General features: G+C 51.0%; 1 protein-coding gene across 4 annotated transcripts in view; it reads left to right on the top strand.

Moving 5' to 3' along the window:
• Positions 1-725: 725 nt before the first annotated feature.
• Positions 726-21312, top strand: part of SSH1 (slingshot protein phosphatase 1) — a 74974-nt gene continuing 54387 nt past the window's right edge. For 2 of the 4 annotated variants that reach the window (XM_063646688.1, XM_063646687.1), the window contains exon 1: positions 5717-5731. Coding sequence is in view for 1 of the 4 variants with exons in the window: in XM_054443297.2 (XP_054299272.1) it covers positions 856-924; positions 5691-5731 (110 nt within the window). In the remaining 3 variants the exon portion in view is untranslated. Of the gene's footprint in view, positions 925-5690; positions 5732-21312 lie in introns of those variants that run through there. The other 2 variants (XM_054443297.2, XM_063646689.1) reach the window with 2 other exon arrangements.

Genomic DNA, 21312 nt, shown 5'->3' with positions numbered 1-21312 from the left:
TTTAAAACGTGCCTAATAACTTGATTAACCTCTGCAAAATTAGGCGAATCTATTTTGCTTACTGTTTTGTTTTTTGTTTTTTTTTTTGAGATCGAGTCTCGCTCTGTCGCCCAGGCTGGAGTGCAGTGGCGAGATCTCAGCTCATTGCAACCTCCGCCTCCCAGGTTCAGGCGATTCTGTTGCCTCAGCCTCCCGAGTAGCTGGGACTACAGGCGCGCACCACTGCGCCCAGCTAATTTTTGTATTTTTAGTAGAGACAGGGTTTCATCATATTGGCCAGAATGGTCTCGATCTCTTGACCTCGTGATCCGCCCGCCTCAGCCTCCCAAAGTGCTGGGATTACAGGCGTGAGCCATCGCGCCCGGCCCCAGGACGTCTTTTATTTCCTGGTCGCTGTACAGTCCTGTCTGCACGGTCGCCGGGCCTCAGTTTCCCCAGCCAGAGCAGCGGGCAGGGCCCCTGGGTCGGACGGGCTCCGGGCGGCGCGCGCGCCTCCGAGTCCCAGGCCAGATAGCCGGGCGCGCGGGTGGGGGCGCGTGTGTCGGGCGCGCGAGGGACGTGATCGACTAGCCGAGGCCTCGGGCAGCCCTCGGGGTCCCCGCGCACGCGCGCCTCCTCGCCCCGCCCTGCCCGCTTCCCCGCCCACTCCCCGCACTGAGGCCGGCGCGCGCCGGCGCGGGAGGCGGGAGCTGGGGGCGGGGGCGGTGGCGACGCCGAGGGGGAGGGGCGGGCCGGCCCGGCTCGGCCCGGCCGCCCGCGCGCGGCTCCAGGAGGCCCCGGGCCCGGCCCGGGCGGCGGTGGCGGTGGCGGCTCTAGCTCGAGACCTCTGTGGCGCCCTTGCACCGCGTCGCAGCCATGGCCCTGGTGACCCTGCAGCGCTCGCCCACGCCCAGCGCCGCCTCCTCCTCGGCCAGCAACAGCGAGGTGAGCCCCGGGCTCGCCGCGCCCGGCCTGGGCCGCCCGACGCCGCGCCGAGGCCGCCGGAGCTGGGGCCGCGCGTGCAGGGCAGGGGGGCGGCTGCGCGGGCTCCCGGGGGCCCCGCCGTAGGAACAGAGCCGGGCAGCCGGGCCGGGGTGACCGTGCGAGGACTGTGTGCGATGTGACCCTGTCTGGGAGAGCCTTGCGGGGACTTTGTGTGCGGTGTGACCCCCATCGGGGGGCGACTTTGCAGCGACTGTGTATGCAGTGCGACCCCTCTGGGAGTGTCTGCAGGAGACTGTGTGTGCGCTGTGACCCACATCAGGGGGTTACCCCCATCTTGGGGTGACCCCTGTTAGGCGGAGACTGTGTGCGTTGTGACCCCTGAGAGTGACTGTGCAGAGACTGTGTGTGCAGATGTGACCTCGTGATTGTGTGGGGACTGATTTCAGGTGTGACCCCCATCTTGGGGTTGACCTCTGTCTGGGGAGGACTGTGCGTCTGTTGGGACTCCCATTTGTGAGTTGACTCTGCAGTGTGACCCGGGTCCAGGTGTGACTGGATGTGCAACTGGGACCTTTGATTAAGTGACTGCGTGAGCCGCTGGTTCTGAGACCTGTGGCCTGGGTAGTTCTAGGCCCTTTGCCTGTGTGCCTGGCTGTGCGATGTGAGATGTGACTGTTGCTGACCTGCCGTTCGGGGACTGTGCCAGCGTGAGACAGGCATCTGGGAGTGCCCCTACAAACGTGTGAGATTGTTTCCCCGCCTGCCGCCTCTGGAGTTCTGTCTGTAGGCGTGCCCGTGTCACCGTGTGACGGTGACCGAGCGTGCTGTGGGCTCTGTGGCTGTGTCTCACGTCTGTGTGTGCAGCCTGAGTCTGGCTTTTCCTTTCTGTAACATCACTCAGGCCTGTGTGTTTATGTGCATCTATCTTTCTGTGTGGCTGTGACCCATTCTGGGTGATTGCATAGGTGCATTCCTGGGCTGCGTGTCCCGGCCCTGTGCGCGTTTTTGTGGGTCTGTGTGTGGCCCAGGTCCGTTTGCCTGGCCACTTCTTTCTCTGGGGTTGATTGAGGGCACTGGTGCCCTCTGAGCCTGCAGGGTTGGCCTGGCTTGTCCTAGGCTGGGGCCTTGGGCCTCTGAGCAGGTCAGCCCTCTGTAGCTGCAGGGATGACCCTCTGGTCGCGCAGTCTTGCCCACCATCTCTTGAAGAACCCGTCAAGGCCTTTGGTCTAAACTCTTACCTATAACAAGGCTGAGTGTCCGCCTGCAGACCCTTAGCTGTGTTTAGAGAAGACTGGAGGAGCGGCCCTGCCGTCCCAGGCCCAGGAAGTTCCGCAGCCGGCATCTGGGCTCTTCAGCCCCTTTCTTTGTGGGAGGGAGTGGGGGAAGTTGACTGATAACACGGGGGAGGTTTGTGTGTCTGTGTGAGACAAGAGAAGAATGTTTGCATTTGGCTTGACAGCCCTGTCTCCTGGTAGGGTAGTTCTTCAGCCTTGTTTTGCTGGGATTGTCAGGGACATTTTCAGAGTGGCTGGGAAGTTGAACCTTCACAGCCCCCTCCTTGGAGAGGAGAGGCCATTCATGAGTTTTCTACAGACGGAAGGTTCTAGTAATCCCCCTCTACACGCTGATTAGAGGCAAAAGAACACTGGCGATCAATAGCCTGCTACTGAGAAGTTAGGTTGCAAGAGCGCCTTTCCTTCCCACAGCGAGGAGGGGCTCTTTTCTGTTCCTATCACTGCTGTCTGGCAATTTATGCACTTAATCTCAGGTTCTCATCACAAAAGCTATGTGAGGTAAGGGGAGAGGTTGGCTTCAGGCTGAACCTGTCAGCCCAGATTTCTGATTCAAAACCCCATGTTCCTAGAGTTACTTGCAACCTAATCTGTTCTTGTCTTACGCATTTTAAGGTCTTATTTTTTAGTTGCATACCATAAATCTGCCATTTTAAAGTGTACAATTCAGTGGTTTTTAGTATATACATGAGATTGTGCAACCATCACCACCATCTAATTCCAGAACATTTTCATCCCCCCCAAAATAGGAACCCTGTACCCCTTAGCCCTCACCTGCAGCCTCCCCCTGCCCCATTCTCCCTAACCTTAGGCAACCACTAATCTACTTTCTGTATCTATGGATTTGCTTATTCTGGACATTTTATATAAATGGAATCACACCCTATGTGGCCTTTTGTGTCTGGCTTCTTTGACTCAGCATCACGTTTTCAAAGTTCATGCATATTGTAGCATGTGGCAGTACTTCGTTCCTTTTCATGGCTGTATAATACTCCATTGTATGGATGTACCACATTTTGTTGGACACTTGTGTTGTTTCTACTAGATACATTTTCAATTATTATATAAAGCATTATTTTTACCAAGTGCCAATGACCTGATAAACATAAAGTAAAACTCAGGCAGCTTTTATTTGATCATAGCAAAGCTGCAGCATTCACTGCTTGGCTTTGAATGGGCTGGGATGTTTCCCGAAGGCAAGGCCCTTGTCCAGACATGTTGAGGTGAGAAGCAAGGTAGGATGGAGACAGCAAGTGTGTGTGGGGTCAGGAGACCTAGGCCAGGCCGGTTCTGCCCTGGTCCGCCCTCGCTTGAGTTGCTTCCTGTCTGTGGGCCCTGGCTCATCTAAAAGGACTGAATTACCTCTTTCATGTGTTCCTTGGCATATGTAGTTTCCCTGGAATAACTGACCTGAGATGGCCTTTCATCCGAGAACCTCGGAGAGTGACCGAGAATTAAATGATTGTGAAGTCTGTACCCCCAAGTCACGTCATCACTCTTCAAATTGCAACTTCATAATGAGTCAGACACTTAGGGCAGCGCTTTCCTGACACAGCCAGGCCTGCTGCTGGCGTGGGAAACGGGGGATCACAGCCCTCAGTGCTAAGGCTCTCCTTTCTCTTTTAATTTTCTTTATTTTTTTCCCCAGTCTTTGATTATGTCACTTATGTCATTTTCCTGTGAATCTTATCTCAGTTCCTTTGTGTGAACAGGCAGAGCACAAGAATAGATAAATCAATAATTTTCAGGAATGGATCGTAACATTGTTATTTCTGAGATACATTCAAGGTGACTAATTTTCATGGGCAGATCTCCAGGCACTTTTTTGGATTGGACCAGAGTTTCTCAACCCACTGTTGATACTTGGGACCAGAACATTCTTGTGGGGGCACCATCCTGTGTATTGTGGGATGTGCAGTACATGTGGGATCCTGTCCTCTACCCACTGGGTGCCAGTAGTGACCTCCAGAAAAATGCTTCCAGACATCTTCCAGTGTCTCCTGTTGAGAGAACGTGCTCTGCATTGAGAACCACTGGGTTAGACCCCAACATACTCTTTGTCAATTTGTTGCTGTTGTGACTTGTTTTGTGGTCATTGAAGCCTTCCCTGGTCTTTCCACTTCTCCTTCAGTGTGGGGTAGGTGCCTCTGCAGAATCTTGTATGTACTTCGTCTTAATATGATGTAAGGACTCCCAGGCCCTCTGGTGTACATTTTTTTTTTTTTTTTTTTTTTTTGAGACGAAGTATTGCTCTGTCACCCAGGCTGGAGTGCAGTGGTGCAATCTCGGCTCACTGCAACCTCCGCCTCCTGGGTTCAAGTGATTCTCCTGCCTCAGCCTCCCAGGTAGCTGGGATTACAGGTACGCACCACCATGCCTGGCTAATTTTTGTATTTTTAGTAGAGACAGGGTGTCACCTTGTTGGCCAGGCTGGTCTCAAACTCCTGACCTCAGGTGATCCGCCCACCTCGGCCTCCTGCAGTGCTGGGATTCCAGGTATGAGCCACTGCGCCGGGCTGGTGTACTCATTCTTGGTTGAAGTTGCCACCTCCTGGTGGGTGTCCCTTGCTGCCCAGGCCCCTCCCTACATTATCTCTGGACCCTTTTTCCTTCACCCTTGGCTCCTGCCTCATTTCTGTCCTCGATCAGCCCTGCATCTCTCCCAGCCATCACAGCTTTCCAGGTTTCTCTTTCCCATTCAATGGGCGCCTCTGTGCAACATAAAAAACATGCCAAGTCCCAGCGGTGCGGAGTTGTTTGGGGGGGGTGTGTGTGTTTCCTTCTCATTTCAGTTTGCTGTCTGAAAAAAATAAAATAAGTCATAGGTACTTCTGGAGCCCAACCTCTTGGCCTTTTAGATTTCAGAAAATATTAAATATCTCTTTCTTGCATTTATATAAATAAACCGATAGCCTAGGATGTTTCATATCAAACGTGTAAGTCTTTTCGAGAACCATCAAGAGCTTTCAAGACCCACAAACAAATGGCCTGATTCCTGGCCACCTTCCACTGTGCAAGTCTTGCCTGAGTTGGTTTTTTGAAAATGGTGTTCATCACTCAGCTGTTATTGCCTGGCTCCACGGAGGAAGTGGATTCTCTTTAAACACGACCCCCTCCCCTTAAAAGAGAAAAACAGGATAAGATCCAGAACAACCCCGGAAAGTTGAGGGCTGAGGGCTAAAAGACCATGCTGGGTAACAACACCAGATAGGAAATGTTGAGCTAACAGGACTCCATCCCCTGGACTGCGGCAGGAATGTGGGTCAACATTTGGAAACCTGAAAATTCCCCCACGGAAATGACTCCAAGGGACAGACCGGGATTGGTGAGGAAAGGGCACGGCTGTTTAGAAGTAGCTAGGTTTCCTGGATATCTTTATCTTTTTCCAGTACCGGGCTGGAAAATGTGAGACTGCCGCCTGAGGCGTGTTGACAGTGGTGCCTGTGGTGTGATATTCTCTTTCTTTCTCTGTAGTTGGAGGCTGGCAGCGAAGAAGATCGAAAATTAAACCTCAGGTAAGCAGACTTTCAATTTTTGTTCCTTAGTCTTTCTCCCAAGCAGGTAAGGAATGCTCTTGTTCCTCTCCCAAAGGGAAAACCTTCAAAAAGAATATGCCAATTTTGGGCTGGGTGCGGTGGGTCATGCCTGTAATCCCAGCACTTTGGGAGGCTGAGGTGGGTAGATAACAAGGTCTGGAGATCGAGACCATCCTGGCCAACATGGTGAAACCCTGTCTCTACTAAAAAAAATACAAAAAATTAACCGGGCGTGGTAGTGTGTGCCTGTAGTCCCAGCTACTCAGGGGGCTGAGGCAGGGGAATCGCTTGAACCCGGGAGGCAGAGTGAGCCAAGATTGCGCCACTGCACTCCAGCCTGGCGACAGAGCAAAACTCCGTCTTAAAAAAAAAAAAGAATATGCCAATTTTTTAGTGCCTTAGAAATTATACCTAAAGCACATATAAAACTGAAGTCCTTTAAAATCCATACATATGTCTAGCCACTTTAATAATATTATATAACACTTGGAAAAGAAGGAAAATAATTGCCATTACTCTACCACCCTTACATTACCTTTTTAAGCATTTTTTGGTAACTTATTATTTTCTAATAGAGACAGTGTCTTGCTGTGTGCCCAGGCTGGTCTTGGACTCCTGGCCTCAAGACATCTTCCTGCTTGGCCTCCTGAAGTACTGGGATTATAGTCATGAGCTACTGCGCCCGGCCTAACTTGAGCATTTTGATGTATTTTCTTGCAGACTATTCTTCTGCTTAAAAAAAAAAGTAATAATCATGACACTCTGCCCTCACTTTTTCATCTTGCTTTTGGTAAGGTGTTCCTTTTGCGGTAAGCACTTCGCTGATTTGAAACAGATACTCAACCCCCTAAAGGTATCAATTCAGGGTGCTTTAATTGTGCTTATGAGAAATCTTTAGCTCTGCTCATTTAAAAGATTCCAAGATGCAGTCCTCAGCTGATGTATTCACTAATGGACACCAAAAACATTTTTGTTTTTTCTTTGCCAAAAATTAAGTTCTGCCTTTGTTTGGGTGTTTTGTTGATTTATAGAAGATTCAGCCCTTTGTTATATTAATATCATGTATTCCTTCATACCAAGGAGCCAGTCTTAAACTCTGACCTCATAGTTTTAAAAAAGTAAATAAATTTTCAGGGATATTGTTCTTTAAAAAAAAAAATAGTCTGTTTTATCTCATGAGGGGAAGGAAAATTAATTGGAAAAGGAAATATGTGTTCAGAAATTGGGGTGAACCATTCATTGCCGAGAGCAGGGTGTCCTGGTCAAACTCTCATGCAGAACTGGTAGAAATATGCTCAGCTTTTCTCCGAAGTTTCTGTGTGCTTGAGTGAAGGGAGGGGAAATACTCACTTTTATTACGGCACACATGATTTCTAAAGATTATGTGGGTAGGGAAACACTAGCCTGCAAGAATCAAAGAGATGCCTTATTTCTGGGTCCTCGCTTTTAATGTTATGCTCAATACACAGGACACATTTGTTCGATCACCCTGGGGTTTTTGGTTGGTCAGGTCAGGGCCCACGTCAGGGTTCCCAGGCTAGAAGCAGCTGGACTCCCAGTGGGGGCAGTCATGGGCCGAGTTGCAGATCAGACTGTCTGGGTGGAAGCAGGGCGGGGGTAGAGTGGAAGTCTGGAGACTGATTGTCAAGGAGGAACTGAAAGAGGGGCTTGCCCCCCTCAGAGCGGCTCCTGTAGGCACCCAGCTCCCTTCCCCCCAAATCTCCTCCCCCAGATCCCTGCCCCCAACTCCTCCCTTCCCCACCAGCTCCTCTCTCCACCTGTTCTCCTCCCCAAAATCCCCTTCCCCAGATCCCTCCCTCCAGGTTCCCTTCCCCCGACTCCCCATCTCTCTTCCCCCACTCCCCTCCCCCAGATCCCCTCCCTAGATCCCCTCCCCAAGCTTCCCTCCCCCAAATCCCCTCCCTAGATCCCATCCCCAACCTCCCCTTCCCAGTCCTCTCCCCCATCTCCCTTCCCTGAAGTCCCCTCTCTGAGCTCCCCTTCCCCAAGCTCCCCTCCGTAAATCCCCTCCCCAAGTTCCCCTCCCCCAGCTCCCTTGCCCCAGATTTCCTCCCTAGATCTCCCTCCCCAAGCTCCTCTCCCATTTCTCCTCCCTATCTCCCCTCCCCTAGCTCCCCTCCCTAGATCCCCTCCCCAAGCTTCCCTCTCCCAGATCCCCTTCCCCAGCTTCCCTCCCCCATCTCCCCTCTCCCAAATCTCCTCCTTAGCTCCCCACCCCCAGGTCCCGTCATTGAGCTACCCTCCCCAAGCTCTTTTCCCCCAGCTCCCTCCTGGAGCTCCCCTCCCCATCTCCCCTCCCCCAGCTCTCTCCTGGATCTCCCCTCCCCATCTCCCCTCCCCTAGCTCCCTCCTGGAGTTCCCCTCCCCATCTCCCCTCCCCCAGGTCCCTCCTGGAGTTCCCCTCCCCATCTCCCCTCCCCCAGGTCCCTCCTGGAGTTCCCCTCCCCATCTCCCCTCCCCCAGCTCCCTCCTGGAGTTCCCCTCGCCATCTCCCCTCCCCCAGCTCCCTCCTGGAGTTCCCCTCGCCATCTCCCCTCCCCCAGCTCCCTCCTGGAGCTCCCCTCCCCATCTCCCCTCCCCCAGCTCCCTCCTGGAGTTCCCCTCCCCATCTCCCCTCCCCCAGCTCCCTCCTGGAGTTCCCCTCCCCATCTCCCCTCCCCCAGCTCACTCTTGGAGTTCCCTCCCCTATCTCCCCTCCCCAGTGCTCCCCTCCCCCAGCTCCCTCCTGGAGCTCCCCTCCCCATCTTCCCTCCCCCAGCGCCCTCCTGGAGTTCCCCTCCCCATATCCCCTCCCCCAGCTCACTCTTGGAGCTCCCCTCCCCGATCTCCCCTCCCCAATGCTCCCCTCCCCCAGCTCCTTCCTGGAGCTCCCCTCCCCATCTCCCCTCCCCCAGCTCCCTCCTGGAGCTCCCCTTCCCATCTCCCCTCCCCCATGTTCCCTCTTGGAACTCCCCTCCCCCATGCTCCCCTCCCCCATGTTCCCCTCCCCCAGCTCCCTCCTGGAGCTCCCCTCCCCATCTTCCCTCCCCCAGCGCCCTCCTGGAGTTCCCCTCCCCATCTCCCCTCCCCCAGCTCCCTCCTGGAGCTCCCCTTCCCATCTCCCCTCCCCCATGCTCCCCCTTGGAACTCCCCTCCCCCATGCTCCCCTCCCCCATGCTCCCCTCCCCCAGCTCCCTTCTGGAGCTCCCCTCCCCATCTGCCCTCCCCTGGCTCCCTCTTGGAGGTCCTCTCCCCCAGGCCTCTTCCCCTGGCTCCCCTCCAACCCTTTCTTGGGGTTGGAATCTCTTCCATCTCATCTCTCTCAGGGCTGTTGTTGATGAGAGTACTGAGCTCTGTCACTTAGACTGTCTTTGGGGCAAAGAGCTATTTTTATTTTTTAATTACCTTTAATAGCTTATGGCATAGTGTTTTCAGTTAATAAGAGCTTATAAATAGCAGTGACATGAAAATGTGTATGTGGACCTTTCTCATTAGTATTTAACCTTTTTTTTTAATTAAAACTTTTTATTTTTATTTTTTAGAGACAGGGTCTTTGTTGTCCAGGCCGGAGTGCGATGGTGTGATCGTAGCTCACTGCAGCCTTGAACTCCTGGGGCCAAGCTATGCTATCTTCCCACCTCAGCCTCCCAAGTAGCTGGGACTACAGGCGTGCACCACCACACCTGGCTAATTTTTTTAAATGTGTTTTGAAGAGACGAGATCTCACTGTGTTGTTGAGGCAGGTCTCAAACTCCTGGGCTTAAGTGATCCTCCCACCTTGGTCTCCCAAAGTGCTGGGATTACAGGCATGATGACAGTCACTGCACCTGGCCCTTTTCTTGCTAATAAAAGGTCCCTTTCTCTGTTTAGTTGAGAGCTGCAGGGGACCTTACAAAGGGATGGGAAATAAAGCTTTGGCAGCTTTCCATATTGAATTCTCAAAACAGCCCTAGGAGGGGGGTTTTCCCAGTTGGTGGTTGAGGCCCGAGATTGGAATTGGGAAATCTCGTATTTGAAGCGAGACTTCTAATGCCAAGTTGATCCTACTCTGCCGCCTTTCTGGAGACCAGGTTAGTAGTACCGTTGAATTAGCTGTCTTGGACATACAGGTGAGGGAGCAAGCCTAAGGCCACTGGGGTGGATTAGCAGCAGCGCCAGGGCCAGCACCAAGGACTCATGCCAACTGGTCGTGGGTGCCTCCTGGGATGTTGGGTCATTCTGACCACCACCGAGAGTCCTTCCGTGCCACTGTCAGCAGGTCCCCAACACCATTGTGACCACAGGGAGACCCTGGGCTGGAGTTGGAGACCTGTGTTCTCATTTAGGGTGGGATGCTGGGCTCTGGGCTTGTCCCCCTAGGTCCCCTTTTAAACCCCTCTTCAGCCACCTTGATGTCACACTCACCTTTTTAGGCACAGGACACCATCCTGCCTCCTAGCCTTCCTCGCTACACAAGAAAAGTTGTGTCCTGGTTTAAGCTTTGACTGAAACTCACTCACATCTGTGTGTTAATTTGCATTTTCAGGCCTCTTCTCTCTGAATCTCTCCTAGAGAAGAAAATTATGGAATAGTTGGTTGCTTTTTGTTTGGGGTCAGGAGAATTAGGGAGAGATTTCTCTTTGTTTCCAATGGATCCTGAAGGTGAACTGCCATCACCTTGTCTCTAGGAGGTGCTGTAGGGAGAAAAACTGGAGGTAGCAGGATATTTCTCTCTCTTTTCTCCCCTCCGTCTAGCCTTAATTAATAGTTTCATCTTTTGGGTCATCTAAAAAGTCAGCTGATTCATCCATATCCAATAAATTGCAGGCTCACATGGATCGGGTCTTCCGAGCCACCTGCCTTCTTTTCCTCAGGTTCCCTGGTGGCGCCTCTTCAGGTCCTCACACCTCTTCTGTCCCGTCACAGAGGAACACCCTGGACCCATCCTCTCTACCTTGGCATATCACCCCCTGGTCCCTTGATGCTTCTTCCTTCTGGTCCTCAGAGTCCTTCTGAGCTCCAGCGTCACCGGCGTTGCTGGCCTTTCCACCCTCCCCTCTCGCATGTGCCTTTTCCAGTCCATCGGGACTACTCCCTGCTCCCCAGTCACGCACTTTCCCTAGGCCAGTTCCTTTTCACCTGGCTGTAGTCCTCATGACCAGCTAAAAGTGCTCCTGCCCCAGATGTTTGTGATTTCCCTCTCTTTAGAGAAAGCAGGGAGCCCCTGGCATCCCTATCTGTGACAGGTGCCACACCTGCCTTACGATGCAGGTCTGTGTGCCCTTGTTGCATCCCTAACTGCTCTCACATCCCTTAGTGACGGCCTGATTTCTCTGCCTTTGTGTAGCATTTAAACAGTTTAAATGGCTGGGCGCGGTGGCTCGCATCTCTAATCCCAGCACTTTGGAAGGCCAAGGCAGGACGGATCACTGGAGCTCCGGAGTTCGAGATCAGCCTGGCCAACATGGTGAAACCCCCTTTCTACTAAAAATACAAAAATTAGCCGGCTTGGTGGTGCGCGCCTGTAATCCCAGCTACTCGGGAGGCCAAGGCAGGAGAATCGCTTGAACCTGGGAGGTTGCAGTGAGCCAAGTTTGTGTCACTGCACTCCAGCCTGGGCAACAGAGCGAGACTCTGTCTCAAAATAAGTAAGTTAATAAAAGTTAACAGTTTAAATGGATGAACCTTTGACCCTGCAGTAAATTCCAGACATGTAGGAGAAACAGCCAGGTGTAGAGGGAAGGCAGTGGTGTTCAGAGTCAGGCAGACCTAAGTTTGGCATCTGGCTCCTGTGCTGGTGGCTGAGTTCCTTTACCTTTGTGTGTTCCTACACCTCTGTGGGTCTCAATTGTTCCACCTATAAAACGGGGATGACACTGTGACCTTTCAGGGTTGTGGAGTAGTTGTGTGATGTTCCTTGTCCAGGCCAGGCGCAGTGGCTCACGCCTGTAATCCCAGTACTTTGGGAAGCCAAGGTGAGTAGATCGCTTGAGCCCTGGAGTTTGAGACCAGCCTACACAACATGGCAAAACCCCATCTCCGCAAAAAAATGGAAAAATTAGCTGGGCATGGTGGCGCACACCTGTAGTCCCGGCTACTCAAGAGGTTGAGGTAGGAGAATCACTTGAACCCAGGAGGTTGAGACTGCAGTGAGCTGAGATTGTGCCACTGCACTCCATCCTGGGTGACAGCAAGACCCTGTCTCAAAAAAAAAAAGTTCCTTGCCCAGAATCAGGTCCACAGTGGGCTTGGTTGCTGTGCTGGGTCTTCACAAAGTATTGCTGACGTGCAGTGTTAGTTCACGACAGAGGAGAATTAAAGGGGCCTACTCCTGCAGGTGCTGGGTCCAGGCCTGAGAGGGCGCCCACCATGGATGCCCTTTGACTTGGAGCAGCCTTCCTGCTTTACCCGGCTACATTCCTATAAGATGCAAATAAGAATACAGACTTGGAGGAAGCAGTGTTGTAACTCAGACAGTATTTCTGAAGGCCTTCTGGGAAGTGTCTCAAGAGCTGATCATCTCACACCAGGCATGCAGATGATTGCAGCAGAGCAGTATAGATCCAGTTCCCTCGCTCTCCCCTGCCTTCTGCATGTGCAGGCTGCTGCTGGCCGCTCGCAGTCCCTCTTTGGAAGCTGTGCCGTTCAGACTGTGGGAATTGGTGAGCAGATGGCCCTGCTGGCAGCAGCTCCTGGCTCCCTTGCCATCCTGGGAGCCGGCTCAGTCTGGCATGAGACATAAGTAGTTGTGGGCTAGGTAGGACACTGGGGAGATAATATTGTCCCCAGGGTGTGGATCAGGAGTGAAGTTTTTTTTTTTAATCCAGCATTTCCAAGTCAAGTGCGGGAACATGGTCATTAGAATTATTATAATTTGCTCATTGTGATTACCTGCCCTAGCAAAGGTTTGGGCCAGAGCGAGCTGCAGGATTTTGTCTCTTCTGTTTTATTTGGTTTCAGTGGTAAACTGTGAACTCCCTGACTCCTCTGCCTTTCTCTCCGCACTCCCTTCCCCTTTTGGTCTCCACCTGGAAGTCCCCCAGGGACCCCATTCTCCTTACAGCCTTCTGAAGTGTGGTTTTGCCTTCACCCTCTCCCATACAGTGTCAGAGTGGATGGGGGTTGGCATGTCATTGCCCTGCAGACCATACTTCCCCTCTTCATTGAACACCCCTACTTTTGCACCTGTCCACACTCTGGGGTTCCTCCCTGCCCTTGGCGGTCCATCTTACCTGGGCTTTATTGTCTTTGTTGCTTGTCTGTCCAGTTAAGTCCTGCCAAAAGGTGTCATGCACCCCGTGCATCCAAGTTCTGTGTCCGTGCTGGAGATGGATGTGTGCGTAGGTTACTGTATCTATCAGTCATCGCTTGCTGCATGACAAATTACCACTAACTTAACAGTTAAACAATATATGTTTATTTTGTTTAAATTTGAGATGGAGTTTCGCTCTCGTTGCCCAGGCTGGAGTGCAATGGCGCAATCTCAGCTCGCCACAACCTCCACCTCCCAGGTTCAAGTGATTCTCCTGCCTCAGCCTCCCTAGTATGTGGGATTACAGGCGCATACCACCACGCCTGGCCAATTTTGTATTTTTAGTAGAGACAGGGTTTCTCCATGTTGGGCAGGCTGGTCTCGAACCCCTGAACTCAGGTGATCTGCCCGCCTCGGCCTCCCAAAGTGCTGGGATTACAGGCATGATCCATCACACCTGGCCAGCCACCGCACCCAGCCCATGTTTAGTATCTCACAGCTTCCATGGGTCAGGAATCTGGACCACGGTATAGCTGGGTTCTCTGTTTGGGGACTCACAAGGCTTGCTGGCCGGGGCTGGGGTGTCGTCTGAACCCCAGGGTCCTCTTTTAAGCTCACATGGTTCTCGGCTGAGTTCATTTTCTTTTTTTTTTTTTTTCTGCTCTGTCGCCCAGGCTGGAGTGCAGTGGTGCAATCTCGGCTCACTGCAACCTCTGCCTCCTGGGTTCAGGTAATTCTCCTGTCTCAGCCTCCCGAGTAGCTGGGACTGCAGGTGTACCCTGCAAATTTTTGTATTTTTAGTAGAGACGGGGTTTCACCGTATTGGTCAAGCTGGTCTGGAACTCCTGACTTCAGGTGATCCACCCGCCTCAGCCTCCCAAAGTGCTGGGATTACAGGCGTGAGCCACCGCGCCTGGCCTGAATTCATTTTCTTGCAGCTGTGGAGAATTCATGGTGCTTGCTTCTTCAAGGCCAACAGGAGAGTCTGCTTCTGTAGGGTCTTATGACAGATTGTTATCCACTGGAATGACTGTCTTATCGCCTTTAATGTGCAGTACAGCCTAATTAAGGGAACAGCTCTCCCATCTTGTTCTCTGTTCCCTCCCACATTCAAAGAGAAAGGCTCATTCGGGTGCATGCACCTAGCAGAATTCTGCCCACCAGTCAATCTGTGTGTGTTCTAGGGATGCCCCCAGTCTAATATAGAGAGAACACATGTAAGCAAGTAGGTTTCCATTCAGCGTTACAGATGTGCCTAGTTTTGGGATGGTAAGGGGTGCCTGGTGCTCATGGGAAGAGACCAGAAACAGGGGGAGCGAGGCTTACAGAGTTTGACACCACCCTGGTGAACGCTGGTCCCCTCCACTCAGCACCTACATGCTTGTTCATGCTCTGAGGCTTAGTGTCTCTTGGATTTGCCCCCACCTTGAATATGCTGGCCTTAAAAATAACCACCCATGTTAATTCTTATTTTTTTTCCCCCACAGCTTTGGACTTAGGGAGGGATGGGCATGGGTTTGGCTCATGTGTCTGTCCTTTGTCACCTCACTAGGCTATTATATGATCTTGGGCAGACCTTAGTTTCAAATGGCCAATATAGTACACAGCTTGTAGGGTGGTTGTCATAATTAAATGTGCTCATGACGCAAACCCCTTCTCCCATAGTAGACATTCAACAAATGCCCCCTGCCCGTACTTCCTTCATGGTAACAGCTTCTGTTGGAAATGATTTGTGTCTTCCTTTTTCTTCTCACAGGCATTTTTCTCTCCTTAGTGTTTCCTTGGTGTTTGGTACTTGCTTTGTAGTATATGTACTTAGGTGCAGAAATGTTTCCTGTAATGCAGGACTGACTGGCTGCGTAATTTGTGGAGCCTAGTGCAAAATGAACATGGGAGAGCCCCTTGTTAAAACATTATTAAGCGGCTGGGCTCAGTGGCTCATGCCTGTAATCCTAGCACTTTGGGAGGCCAAGGCGGGCGGATCACCTGAGGTCAGGAGTTTGAGACCATCCTGGGCAATGTGGTGAAACCCTGTCTCTACTAAAAATACAAAAATTAGCCGAGTATGGTGGCGCGTGCCTGTAATCCCAGCTACTTGGGAGGCTGAGGCAGGAGAATCACTGGAACCCGGGAGGTGGAGGTTGCAGTGAGCCGAGATCACACCACTGCATTCCAACCTGGGTGACAGAGTGAGACTCTGTCTCAAAACAAACAAACAAACAACAACAATAAACATTATTAAGAATTTCAAGATGGCACCAGTAGACTATTAAACCAAGCACGAGGCCCTTCTGAGCACATATGAAGAAGCTGACCCTGCCCACTAGACCGAGAGCCACCCTAGGGACAGGGCCTGCCTGACCTCCTGCCTCACGGTGCCCAGTTTGCCCTGGATAGGCCCTAGAGGTCTTGTAAATTGAGTATTGTTTCCTGTTGAGCAACTAAAAGTGGTCTTGGACGTTCAGGAAACAAAGGACAAAGAAATTCTTCCCACCATTGCCTCCGTTGCAGTTTAGTAATATCGGTGCTGTTAGATCAGTCTCAGGACCCCTCTGTCCTCATCCGTCTGCTTGTGAGCTATTCATTCAACAAATATTTATTGAGCTCCTACTGTGTGCCAAGCCCTGTTTTAGGGGCTGGGAATATAGCAACAAACAAAATAAAAATTCCCGCTCTGGAAGCTGACGTTCTGTTGAGGGAGACAAGACAGTAAATAAAATAAACAAGCACAATAATCGTGTGTTGGTAAGTGCCCAGGCGAAAAAATAAAGCGGGGATGGAGGAGAGAAAAGGGAACACCCATACTCCACTCTGTGAATTGCCTTGTGTGCATTATTTCAATTAATCTTTGTGAAAACCCTGTAAGGACATTTAAATTCCCATTCCCTGGAGGAGAAGACTAAGCCCCAGAGAGGTCAGTGGCCTGTTTTTATTTAGTAGTAAACGGTAGAGCTGAGACCCTCATATTCCATATCTCACTGACTCCAAAACCTGTGCCCTTCACCCCAAAATCCAAGCACTGTCTTTTCCTCCTCCCTATGCATCAGAACCCACACTGGGAGACACAATGGAGTTTATCAGAAGAACCAGGCTTTGCAGTCCATTCTTCCTGCTTGAGCCGTTAGCGGCATCTCTATGTGCTTGGGCAGATCCCGTCACCTCCCTGAGCTCTACTTAAAGCAGGGATTGTCACGTATCACCTTCATGTGCTGCAGCCCAGAGAATATCCGGGTGGTAATGAGGCCAGCTTCTGCAGGCTGCAGGCTCTGGGCTTGGAACTTTTGCACTTGCTGTCATCTTGTCACAAGCCTGCCACGTGGGGACTCTCCTCATTTTAGGAAACCAGTTCCACGAGGCTGGTGGGAGGCATGAGCCAGGGTTTGAATGCAGGCTGCTGTGATTCAGGGACCTGAGTCCTGCCCCGACCCCTGTGGCCTTGTAGGTAGTGGCCTCCCATTGACTCCCAGTTTTAAACATTGGGGCATGTAGACTTAACATTCTGGGGCCATTGTGCTGTTTGGCTGTTCCTTTTGGTTTAACTCGGATTTTATTTCTGCAGTTTGTTGGAACGTTTGATTTGAAAATCAGAATTTGCCTTCAATTTCCCCCCCCACCCCTTTTCTTCTTTTTGAGACAGAGTCTTGCTCTGTTGCCCAGACTGGAGTACAGTGACATGATTACAGTTCACTGCAGCCCTGACCTCCTGGGCTCAATTGGTCCTCCCACCTCAGCCTCCCAAGTAGCTGGGACCACAGGTGCACACCACCTTGTATTTTTGGTAGAGACAGGGTCTCACTGTGTTGCCCAGGCTGATCTTGAACTCCTGGACTCAAGCGATCTGCCCACATCGGCCTCCCAAAGTGCTGGGATTCCAGGCATGAGCCACTGTGCCCAGCTATATATATATATACTTTTTTTTTTTTTTTTTGAAATGGAGACTTGCTCTGTCACCAGGCTGGAGTGCAGTGGCATGATCTTGGCTCACTGCAACCTCCGCCTCCGGGGTTCCAGTGATTCTCCTGCCTCAGCCTCCCGAGTAGCTGGGATTACAGGCGTGCGCCACCACCCCTAGCTAATTTTTTGTATTTTTAGTAGAGACGGGGTTTCATCATGTTGGCCAGGTTGGTCTCGAACTCCTGACCTCAGGTGATCCACTCGCCTCGGCCTCCCAAAGTGCTGGGATTACAGGTGTGAGCCACTGCACCCGGCCCTATATATTTTTTTTAATTAGAAAACTCATTCTAGAATGGGGACAAATGAGGACAGAGACTTGAAGAGTTAATTCTGTCAGAACTTAATTAAACTTTTCATTAAGGTTAATGTAAAACGAATTTTGCTCAGAGTCTAGTAGGTTTCATTAAACTTTTGAAACACCAGTACTTAGACTTCAAAAGAACGCCTCAGGGCTCTGGTCTCCTTCCTGTGCACTTAGTACATCGCATGAGCGTGCGCGCATGCGTGTACACACCAGGAATGTGCGTGCAAGCTCAGCTCGTAGGTAGCAGTGTTACCAGCGGTCATCTTCATGATAAATGGGGCAAAGCTGTGAGACAGAGTCAGAAAACCTAGGGTCCATCTTGAGATGCGTCATCTGCTGTGCAACCTAAGGCACGCCTCTTCACTTCTCTGGGTCCCTGTCTCCTGCTGTGTAAAGTGAAAAGACAAGATTAGGTGATGGCCTCCAAATTTAAGAATGAGAGTCCTCAGACCCACCAATCTAGATCTGTGTTTATATTGTGCTGCTCATCATTTGCTGTGTATCTGTAACTGACTATCACGAGTTTTACTCCTACAGTGAGAGCAAGGTCATGCGCTTGTGGTGGTCTAGCTGGGTCAGGGCTATGGTCTGACCCTGCAATGGAGAAAACCAGCCTGGCTACTGAGAGGAAGTGACCCTCTGCTGGGTCTCACCTCCTCCTCCGCAGAGCTTAGCCTGCTGCATCTGCCCCCAGGAGCAGAGCCATACACAAAGCAGCATCCGTTTAGAAAGAAAGTACTCGCATCTTTAGAACTCATCTTTGGCATTCATTGTTCTGTGGTCAGATTTCTGGATTTAGACAGCTTATTAGAAAATTCCTGAGATGAGGAGGACATCCAGATGGGTCATGCTGCTTCAAGGAAGACTGAAAATGAGAAACCAGGATTAATCAAAATAGGATTAATCAAAATCCAGAGGAGCCATTTTCTTTTTTTTTTCTTTTCTTTTCTTTTTTTTTTTTTGAGACAGAGTCTTGCTCCGTCACCCAGGCTGGAGTGCAGTGGCACGATCTCGGCTCACTGCAGCCTCTGCCTCCTGAGTAGCTAGGACTATAGGCGTGTACCACTATGCCCGGTGAATTTTTTGTATTTTTAGTAGAGATGGGGTTTCACCATGTTGGCCAGGCTGGTCTTGAATTCCTGACCACAAGCAATCCAACCACCTCGGCCTCCCAAAGTGCTGGGATTACAGGCGTGAGCCACTGTTCCCAGTCTCCGAGAGGAGCTATTTTCAAAGCGAACTGGACGATTGGGCTGGAGGGTGCGGGGGCTCCTGCTTTGTGGGTGTAGTCAGTGTCGGGATGCAGGGTGATGTGCTGATGAGGAAGCCTCGCTGGCCTTCCCGCAGTGTGGGGACAGAATTGCAGTGAGATACAAGAGACTGCCGCATAAATGAGGACATGCCAGGAGAGCCTGCGTGTGGCCAGAGTGGGTCCTCTGGATGGGGCATCGGCCTTGTTCTGTGTACAGTTGTCTGGCCCTGGCCTATACCCAGTAGCCATCATTTTCAGTGTCAGCCCTTCCTGCCGCACTTGTTCCCCTCCAAAGACCAATGTTAACCAAGTGACACCTAAGAGGAAAAACCCAGCCTTGACCTGTTTTCCCACAAGTTCCTCTGAAACCTGTGCCAGGCTTTTATCTGGGAAACATCATTCTTGAGTGCCTTTACTTTTACAGTTTTTTTTTGCTTTCTTTTCTTGAATGGTTACTTTTGAAGCTATTTTTAGAAAGACTTTGTTTCAGAGAAGGCTGTTCAGAGGTCCTGTGTTAGGAAATGCCTGGTCTCTCCCTGTGCCCGCAGAAGTCATTCCTGGTCCAGGCTTGGCACACACTTGCCAAGAGTCCTCGAGGCATGTTTCCCCAAATCTGGGCCCCATCAGAATTCCCACAGGAAGGGGCCTTCGTGTGGTCTAGAAAGAGCCAGGCTGGCTGCAGCATCTGGAAATCACTTGTCACTTCCCCGATGGCCAGGCCCACCCGTGCCACGCTGTGTCTATTGCAGCTGGGAGTCTAGGAGTGGCTCTTTAGGTCTGGAGTCAAGGCCGCTGACCTGTCGGCTGCCCCTACAGCAAGAAGGCTCCCTAAGGAACCTAATTCCCAGGCCCTGGGGACTCCTGACCAGGCCCCACCTCATGAGGTGGAAGGGAGAAGAACCTCTTGTGAAACAATATGGTAATGGAGGTGGTTTTTGCTTAGCTATTGGCTTTTTCCATTCAGCCGATGTGTATTTAGTGCCTAAATATGGGTTCTTTGCCAAATGCCAGGGGTTCTGTGTGGAGTCAAAAAGAATCCTTATCCCTCAGGGGTAATGTGTGTTGTATCTACAGTAGTGCCCTCCAAAAAGGATTTGAAACACCTTACAACATTCATAGAGAACAGTAGAATTTAACATTAGTGAGAAAATCGAGACATGAAGAAAGCAGAAGAAAATAAGATGAAGTAAGGGGAAGGTTTGTACATGTAATACATGGCATAGCATTGATACGGTTACCAGAATTTGGCCACAGATCTGACTTTGAGTTTCCTGGTAGTCAAAGCAAAGAGAGAAACAAGATCAATCTCTTGATTCTTGGTGTCCTGAAAATACCAGTAGATCAGTTCCTCAGAAGAACTCTTCCTGATAGATACCTGTGGTGTTCACAAGGAAGCCCAGCATAATGGATGGACAAGCAAGTTGTCTTAACAGGGAGAGCTGATGCTGCATGCCTATCCCACCAATTACCCTGGGTATTTGTGGTCTTAAGAGGTGAGGTCAGCAGCAGCGCTTGGTGCCAGAGCTGCTGGCTGCCCCAGCACTGAGACAGGATGCTGAGTCACATCCTGCAGGGCTGCGGTATCCTGGCTTCGCGTGCCCTTCACAATGGGAGGCCTGCACGGGCAGGTCGGCGCCTGCTGTTCCAAACGTGTGGTCTCCAAGCAGGAAAATGCTAAAATTAGATCTTACATGGTCCAGAGCCATGTATGTGAGAGGCCCTCAAAACCTGGACGCACACAGACCAGGAAGACCTGGGAGAGCAGAGCTCTTCATCATTCTCTTCTGCTCTGGGCACGAAACAGGGCCACTTCTGTTCTGGAAAACACGAAGAGGGCAAACAGTGCTGAGGCAGGGAAGGTCTTGCTTGGTGAGGGTAAAACTATACAAGAGATGAAAGGGCAAAGTCATGAAATATGCCCATACCAGTGATCAGTAAAATCATCTGAAGCTTTTATTACCTACCGATAAAGAGAAATTACAGGTAGTGTTTTACCAAAATCGAATTAAGTGGAGATTTAAAAAATAACTTTAAAAAATTTGGCTGGGTGTGGTGGCTCATGCCTATAATCCCAGCACTTTGGGAGACCGAGGTGGGAGGATCTCTTGAGCCTAGAAGTTCAGTACCAGCCCTGGCAGCATAGTGAGACCCTGTCTCTACAAAAAAATTAAAAAATTAGCTGGGGGTGGCAGCACACACCTGTAGTCCCAGCTACTCGGGTGGTTGAGGTGGAAGGATCGCTTGAGCCTGGGAGGTGGAGGCTGTGCTGAGTGAGCCGTGATCGTCCCATTGCACTCCAGCCTGGGCGACAGAGTGAGACCCTGTCTCAAAGAAAAAAAACAAAATTGGTAACTCGAAAACTTGCAATGCTCCCAACACATACAAATGATTAATACTCAAGGTCATGGGTACCCCAGATACTCTGACTTGGTCATTACACAGTCTATGCATGTAACAAATACGTTTTTTCCATAAATATGTAAAATACTATGTCAATAAAAAAGTCTCGTTAATTTTGAGATAATTTCCAACTTACGTAAGAATTGGAAGTACAGTGAAAAGAACTTTCTTTTTTGAACCATTTGAAAGTAATTTGTCAACCTGCTACTCCATTACCCTTGGAATACAGACCAGGGCATTCTCCCACAGAACCGCAACACAGCCATCCACGCGGGACACTGACTCTGATGCATTCCCGCCGTCTAGTCCTCTAACCCCATTCAAGAGTCACCATATGTCCCAGTGTTGTCCTTCATAACAAAAGATCCAATTCAGGACTGCGCATTGCATCTAGTTATCCTGTCTCTTGGCTCTCCTGC

The sequence above is a fragment of the Pongo pygmaeus genome, chromosome 10, assembly GCF_028885625.2.
Source record: "Pongo pygmaeus isolate AG05252 chromosome 10, NHGRI_mPonPyg2-v2.0_pri, whole genome shotgun sequence".
Taxonomy (NCBI): domain Eukaryota; kingdom Metazoa; phylum Chordata; class Mammalia; order Primates; family Hominidae; genus Pongo; species Pongo pygmaeus.
The sequence above is the reverse complement of the archived record's forward strand: the minus strand, read 5'-3'. Positions and strand labels throughout refer to the sequence as shown.